Below are 8,716 nucleotides of genomic sequence, written 5' to 3' on the forward strand. Positions count from 1 at the left end.
TACACATTCTTAGAAAAACCTCCATATGACAAGTCAACTACATGCCCTATATGAAAACCGTGTAAAACCTTGCTAAGTTAATCTATTCAAGAAGGAAATATTCCAAGGCCAATGTGAACATTTTGTTGAAATTATTTAAATGATGCTTTCATGAATAAACATAGCTATGGTTGTCAATACATAGAAGACATCGTATGATCTTAACTTCATCTAAATCATGATTGATGAGTAGGTTAAAAGAGATAGATTAGTGACTTGTCTAATCTCACTTTCTCTGACAATTTATTCATTAAGCAACCTCTAATGCAAAACAAACATATGAGCACACACACTCTAAGAGAAGCAATGTATAGCCTACTTACCTATATTCTCATTCTCATTATCATAATCGCAAATCGTGGGGTTTGAGCTTATTTAGGCTACTTTTGGATTTTGTTTAGAAATACAAAAAAAGAACAACATGGGATAGCTCTTCTTCATGCAACTAGGACGTTAGCTTAATGGATTTGTGCACCAAGTATCTTATTTTATCTTCATGAGGAATACCACCACCTTTATCTCCCCCTCAAACAGTGGCCTATTAAGGAAGTCATTGGCTCAAGAAAGACATGTAACATCTTAGCTATTATTCCTTCCTTATTGTGTTGCAACCTATCTATAGGATATTGAACTCTACTAGGTGAAGTTCTATTCCCCTTTTGCTTTTGTAAGTAATTATTGATGTAGTACAAGAACTAGCTTCCAATGCTCTCATTGTACTCCTTCACATTTCTTACAAGGGCTGATTGCACCTTCAATCTTGATATAGAACAATTGCAAACACCAAAACACCCTATCATTGAAATAGAGGTGATCAAGCCTAGTTTTCCCTTGATGACTCATTAGAGTGTAGATTTTTCCATGTTAGTTTCCAAAGAATACTACTTGTGTCAACATCTCATATGTTAGATCAAAACATCAAGCAAAGTTACCATATTAGAATCACCTACAAATATGGCTTCCATATCAAGTTCCAGTTGAACCATCTTAAGCCAATACCATGAAATGGGGCATTCAAAAGAACAACCCACATATGTAAAAGGGAATTTAGGAAAAGGGGCATTCAAAAGAACAACCACACCTATAAAAGGATGGGGAAAACTCACAATAGGGCACTATAAATAGAGCTATAAATAGAGACCTCATGAGAGAAAGTAACCTTCTCTCTAGAGAAACCCTAATATGACTTGCATTTAAGTGAGCACAAGCACAAAACCTAATAGCCCAATATGATCCAATATGGAAAAATGAGAGTTTCTAGAGAGGAAACATGCTTGCTTGAGAACAAATTGAGTCAAAATATCAAGACCATGAGTATGTGTGGACCACAATGAGCTGCATAATGCTAACACCCTCTCTTAGATCATGCGTGGAAAATACACAAATTTATACAATGATGCAATGATATGGGAAATATCCTTAGAGTTCCACCATCCGCTAGCACCCCTAGAGTAACCTCAAGATGACGATAATGTGCCCTCACCACCACACTCACCAAAGAAGTTTCATCATCACCATACAGGCAACATCATAAAAGAGCCTCTAGAAAGTTCGTTGGAATAGGTACTCCCATGCTAGACACCATCTCCAAATAAGCAACAATGTAAATGTAGCTCATAGGCATACCTAGATCATAGAAAAGGAACATAACACCATCTCTATCTCACATGCAACCTACTCCAACTGAAACACACCATGCCATGGTCTCCCTGCCTTTAGCCACCTACCAAGGTGTGCCACCATGTGAGATCAACTAGGAGAAACACCACTCATTATAAAAAATATCCCATCATGGACCTAGAGGAAACAAGCTCTAGTGTTTCTTTTCACACTAGAGTATATCTATGCTGGTGAAATGTTTTGCTCCACTGCACCCACTCACTATTCCTATCTAGCCTCGAATGCTTGAGGAGTGCATGCAACCATGGCTATGGAAACTCCTCCATTAGGGGCTCCCCCCAAAGTTTCGTAGGTAGCTCCTATTCTGTTGTAGCAACTTGCAAGGAATCAAAGGCCTTACCCTTCTGTGTTGATCACTTGACCCTTATATATATATATGTATATGTATATATATATATGTATATAAATGTATATATATGTATATATATGTATATATATGTATATATATGTATATATATGTATATATATGTATATATATGTATATATATGTATATATATGTATATATATGTATATATATATATATATATATATATGTATGTATATAAATAAATATATATATATAGAGAGAGAGAGAATCTTGCTAGATTGCCTATTGTCCTATGTTAACATCAAGTGTGATACATAAAATGCAAGATACTCACATAAATTGTCAAGCTTTTATCATGTAAGAAACCTATGTGATGATACCCTATTGAAAGGTTAGCAAAGGTTGTTGCAAGCTACTTTCTTTGGCTACAAAAGGGTTGAAATAAAGGACTACTGCATTATATCATACAAAGAATCATTGCATGCAAGCCACTATTGAATAGAAAGTGTAAATCAGATATAGGAGAGAATTTGAAGAAGGAGATATGATAAAATCAATTTATTTAATGTATACCCTATGTGGTGCAGTTGTGAAAAGAATCCACATCATATCTCTATATGATGAAATGCCAAAAATGTCAAATAAATTGATCAAATATGTATCAAGAAGATATGCCATTTGACGTGGAAACTAGTAATTGAGGGGGGCAATTAGTGCCTTTCCATGAAATATTTCACATTCATCTTGAGGAATGCTTTTTGATTGGTGCTTCTCAAGTGTATATTTGTTTCACTTAATTTTATATAGTGAACTTAATTTCCCACTTCATGTTATTGGTTGATTGGTGCTTCTCAAGTATATATTGGTTGTAGTTGATTTCATGAAGTCAAGTGTATGTTCTTAGGGATGATTTGTGAGTCTAGTCATTGCTATGATCAAAATCTTGAGGCTTGAATCTTCTTTAACATCATGTGGCCTTCGGAATGCCACAACTATTGAATGGTCTTTTTGGAGCTTTGAGAAACTATTGGAAATTGATGAGCTACCACACATGGGTTGTTTTTGTATCCCACTCTTCATGATTGTTGAATCTTCTTTGTGTTGTCTTCGAGTCACATCTAGTCTATGTGTGGGACTTGAGTATTCATGGATCTAGCATCAATCCATTGTTATTGTAGCATTTATTAAGTATCAAGAGGGGGTGCTAGAAATGTCAATGCCACTTTATACAGTGTATTGTGGTTTTGCTCATTAGGGTCCTCATTTATATTATTGATACTTTACCTTGTGTTGGTACCAACTAAGTGCACGATCTTGTGATATTCTAAGCACACACTATCTTCCTCAAGAGAATAGTTTATTAGCTAAGGAAGATAGTGGAGTAGCTCTCTCTAAGCCCAACTAACCATGAACAATGCCCTTTCTAACAAATTTGTTCTTAGGGATGATTTTTTATTCTAGTCGTGCTACGATCAATAGCTTGAAGCTTGAATATTCTTTGACATTATGTGGCCTTCCAAATGCTACAACTATTAATTTCATGAAGTCAAGTGCATGTTCTTAGGGATGTTTTGTGAGTCTAGTCATTGCTATGATCAATAGCTTGAGGCTTGAATCTTCTTTGACATTATGTGGCCTTCCAAATGCTATAACTATTCAATAGTCTTCATGTTCTTAGGGATTATTTGTGAGTCTAGTCGTTGCTATGATCAATAGTATGAGGCTTAAATCTTCTTTGATATTATGTGGCCTTCCAAATGCTACAACTATTGAATGGTCTTCTTGGAGCTTTTAGAAAGTGTTGGACATTATTGAGCTACCACATGTGGAAAGTTGTTTTCTTATCCCACACTTCATAATTATTGAATCTTCTTTGCGTTGTCTTTGAGGCACATCTAGTCTATGTGTGAGACTTGAGTATTCATGGTTGTAGCATCAATTGCTTGTTACTACAGCATTTGTTAAGTATCAAGAGGGGGTGCTAGAAATGTCAATGCCACTCTATAAAGTGTATTGTAGTTTTGCTCATTAGGTCCTCATTTATATTATTTATACTTTACCTTGTGTTGATACCAACAAAGTGCATGATCTTGTGATATTTTAAGCACACACTATCTTCCTCAAGAGAAGAGCTTATTAACGAAGGAAGATAGTGGAGTAGCTCTCTCTAAACCCAACTAAGCATGAACAATGCCCTTTCCAATAGATTTGTATTCGACCCATTCTGGAACCTCCTTCTTAGAGAGCATTTGACCATGAGAAACATGAAAAATAATAGCCATAGCTTGAAATATTCAAGATTTGCTAGGTGTTGTTGTGAGAATTGTTTCGTCGCGTAAATTCTCTATTTGATTGAATGTTTTGGGCTTCAAAGTGGATATATTTGTTATTAATGAAAATCTTAAATTGACCTACTAATTCTCAAAAAGATGTCAATTTTTTGAAAACTTGTACAATTACAAAAAATTAGCAATGTACTTTAGTATCTAATTTTTTCCTGGTACTCCTTAACACGTGTGTAGAGAAACTAACCCATTTGCCTTGGGGTTTTGATATCTATCACATTTTCTATTACAAGACTTTTAACCTCAACTATGCTTGATCATAGGTAAGATGGGCAGCCTATTTTCTCTATCCTCTCCATGTCCTATCCTCATATACACACACACACACACACACACACACTCTCTCTCTCTCTCTCTCTCTCTCTCTCTCTCTCTCTCTCTCTCTCTCTCTCTCTCTCTCTCTCTCTCTCTCTCTCTCTCTCTCTCTCTCTCTCTCTCTCTCTCTCTCTCTCTCTCATACACATGCACACACACTCTCTCTAAATGGTCTTCTTCATCTCTTATTCTCTTCTCCTTATTTTTATAGTAAAAATACTATTTTAAATAATTTTATTTTTAAATAAAACTAATACTTTTAAACTCTTTCTTTCTTTTTCTCTCTTCTCTCTCTCTCTTAGCTAATCTCTCTTTTATAATCAAAATAATAATATTTAATTTAATAATTTTTGAATGAATTTATAATTAAATATATTTTTTACAATTCTCTCTCTTCTACAAGCTTGAAATCTATAAATTGACATACTTTCATATTAAAAATTTTCACAATTTTCTTTCTCTCTTACGTATTCTCCATCTCCTTGCCCCTCTCTCTCTTCAAAAATCTCATCATTTTTTCTAACTTTTTAAAGTTTTCTCTCTCCTTCCCTGTCTCTCTCCTCTTCATCTCTATCTCTCATACTCCCCCCCTCTTTGTCTTTCTCTTATTCTTTCCCTATCTTCATCTTCTCCACTCTTGCCCTTCTTTCTTCCCCTATTTCCATCTCCCTCCATCTCTCTCTTTCCTTGTCCCTTTCTAGACTCCTTGTCCATCTCCTATTCTCTCACTCTTCCACACACACACACACATTCTCTCTCTCTCTCTCTCTCTCTCTCTCCCCCCACACACACACCACACATAAAACATAGAGAGAAAGAAGGGGTGAATGAGAAATGGACTCACAGCAAGGCTTGTTGCTAGATGCACTAAATCCATGGTCTTGTTCTCCTTCCTTTGTGTTGTTCTCCATCTTGGTGGATCACTCTCCCTCGCTCCCTCTCTTTGTCTCTCTCTCAGTCTCTCTCAATTATTGTGATGATTTCATGTTTTCCCCCCAATGTGTCATCACTATTAGTGTCACTAAATAGTGATGATTTTTTATGCATTGATATAAGCGTCAGTAACTAGTAATGACAAAGAAAACATCAATAATTGGCCATTAATATGCTCATGTGTTCTTATAGTGTCTTGTTACAATAGTTGAAGCAGAAGATAACATGGTATTAGGCCATTTAGCATCATTAGCTATAGTTCTTAAAGAAGTGCGAAATAATGAAGGAGGGGATGAACAAGGTTGAATGTTAATTATATTGGGAAGGCGACATATGCTCTTTTGAAGAGGATAGTGTAGAGTGGATGTTTTTGAGAAACAAACTTTAATTGAAGCTAATTGCTACTACATCAACCAGGATCGTTGGAGCTCAACAAGGATCCGATGGCTCAAACTTGAAGGGAAAAGTATTGTCTGCTCTAAATGTAGGGTTAATTAGAAGGGTACTAGCCAACAAAGACTACTCAAAACTGTGTGGAAAATGCAACTCTCCAAGTCTCTATTTTTAGAAATCATCAAGAAAATTTAATCTCCGAAGTTAACTCTCAAGAAAGGCTCTTCATATGGAGAATGCTTGTTGAGACATTGTTTCTATGAGAGAAGTTGGAAAGAAGAGGAAATTTTTATGGGAAATGCATATGTGGAAGTAAAGAGGCTTTGACGCACTTCTTTTGGGATACATGCTTAGCAAGGAATTTGTGAAAGGAAATCCAAGCTAGATTATTCAAGGTTGAATGATGGCTTCAAGGTGCTTTTTGCCTTCGTTGTATCTAGCGCTTGGAAGTTGGAATAAGTTAAGGGAGCGATCTTCAAGACCAAAACCATGACCTTAACAACATTTGGGAAGCTACCGCGAAAATTATCTTAGCACTTTCTCACTTTTATAATTCAAAGATGTTATTTTGATACTAATACTATCATTTGGCGTCTAAAAACATAGGAAAGCGAGATGTTCTAAGGGTGGGTTGGTTGAGGATTTTCCTTATCAACGATTGTCCAAACCAACTGTTGGAAGTCCAAGCTAGAGGAGCCCTCAGGTAGAGTAGCCTGTTTAGCTGCATCTCGAAGCCTCCGAGCATTCTTTCGCAGTCGATGGCCTTCATCGTCTTGGAGAGCCATGGTGATTAACGCGAGACACCTCGTAACTGTCGAGCGGTGATCTCTTGAGCTGTAGCCCGATCTTCCAGACGTCGACAACGTACTTGCAGTCGGTGAGCTGGTCAGAGAAGAGGGGAAAGGCCAGGATGGGCACCCCGAGGCTGATGCTCTCCAAGGTGGAGTTCCAGCCGCAGTGGGACAGGAAGGCCCCCACGGCCCTGTGCGACAGTACTTTCAGCTGCGGCGCCCACGGTATTATCATGCCTCGGTCCTTCGTCTCTTCTAGAAAGCCGTCAGAAAGGATATCCGACAGGCTCTTCATGGACGAGGTCGGCCTTATCACACACAAGAAAGACTGCTTGCTCGCCTGCACGCCAGCCGCGATGGTCCGCCATTCCTCAGTTGATGGCGTGAACATGCTTCCGAAGGAGATATGCAGCACCGAGGCCTCCTTCTGGTGGTCCAGCCACTTGATGCAGTCCGTCATCTCCTCCAGCAGGCGTGTCCACGCGTGCATCGCTGCCTACTGTATCACGACTGGCCTCGTGCAGGAATGGTGTGGGGAGGAGAGGCCCTACCACGTGGATGGAGAGAGATCCGCCGTTGGCTGCCTCCAGCGCCTCGCACGCCTCGACCTCCAATTCGTGGAAGGAGTTGATGACAGCGCACTTGCATTCTGTCAGCACTTCCATCTGCTGCTTCGTACTGTATCTGTATACCGGATCGTCGATGCTCTCCACGTGGAACAAGCTCGGGATATCTGATGGCCGCAGGGGAGGGATGCCAGGTAAGTAGTCCACAAGTCGTCCGCCTTCATCATCAGGGTTAGTGCTATCTGCAAATCGGCAAAATTTTCTTAACACTATTGCAAGCCATAAAGGATTCAGCGGCGTAAGTAAAGTATTGAATGGAACGTGCCTGGCTTGCGGTAAGGGAAGAAGCCTTGCGTTTCGAGAAGGTGGGTATGGTAGTAGATGTCCAGCACCGACGCCGACTGCGTCCAGAACAACACGCTGGGCACGCCCACTTCTCTCGCCACCTCGTGGGCCCACGGACAGAAAGAACCTAACACCACGCAGCTGGCGCTCGTCCTGTGCTGATCCCCGCCTTTGTTGAGGCTAATGAGAAGATCTTTGAAGGGCTCTCTCATATTGAGGACACCCTGGTGGAATTCCCTGATGCGTGGCACAATGTCCGAGTAGTCGAAGTCCTCTGGAAGCCCATTTTCTACCCAGACGAATTCGACAGGCGATTCGGAATCGGCCTTAGTAGAATTACTCGTATTGTTCCTGCTGATGCGCTCATGATTGTGCCGGTTGTTAACGAAAGTGACCCTGAAGCCGTGTTGGATAGCCAGGTCCTTCCCGAATTGGACCATAGGGTTGATATTCCCCCACAGAGGGTAAGGCACCAGCACCGCATGTAGCCTCGACAGACTTGTGGGAATATCTTCTTGCCCATTCATTACATTGTCGCCTCCACATCCTAGTACTGGAAAGCCACTATCTATCCTACCCTCATCATCTGCTGTATCTTCAGGCAGCTCGCGCAGCTTGCTAATCGTCATGTAGATAACAGTGGTCGAGGCTTAGAGCAGAAGGAGCGTGGAATGTGGTTCGTACAAGAATAATATCAGATCGGAGCTGGAGTGTTTCCTGTATCAAGCATAAATGCGTGGCTATGGATACTTTATCGTGTGTTCTAAACATACGACTGAAATCATCTGTCCGGTGGCACACACGAGCCCATCTGAGCTAAATAATATTTCGATTATTACTATATGTGATGTTTTGTTGTCTTGTAGGTAGAGCACGGGCGATGGAACAACTTGCCGGCAATTTTCCTACGGTTCTGACTTTTATACAATATCCTGGTTCTGCAACTGTCCTCAAGCCATTCGCCAGGGCCCGGGTGATAGTAGATACCAAAGTCGTAACTG

The 8,716-nt window shown here is 39.7% G+C and overlaps 1 protein-coding gene across 1 annotated transcript; it reads right to left on the minus strand.

Moving 5' to 3' along the window:
* Positions 1–6,161: 6,161 nt before the first annotated feature.
* LOC148021224 (linamarin synthase 2-like) lies at positions 6,162–8,490 on the minus strand. Its single transcript, XM_087698224.1, has 3 exons — positions 7,696–8,490; positions 7,356–7,612; positions 6,162–7,300 (listed from the first exon to the last, which is right to left on the minus strand). Exons 1-3 carry the CDS (start codon positions 8,342–8,344, stop codon positions 6,779–6,781), a joined length of 1,428 nt encoding a protein of 475 aa, XP_087554350.1. The 5' UTR covers positions 8,345–8,490; the 3' UTR covers positions 6,162–6,778.
* Between the last annotated feature and the right edge of the window lie 226 nt (positions 8,491–8,716).

This window comes from Lygodium microphyllum, chromosome 18 (assembly GCF_053477565.2).
Source record: "Lygodium microphyllum isolate KBCC chromosome 18, Lygodium_microphyllum_v1.1.10, whole genome shotgun sequence".
Lineage (NCBI taxonomy): Eukaryota > Viridiplantae > Streptophyta > Polypodiopsida > Schizaeales > Lygodiaceae > Lygodium > Lygodium microphyllum.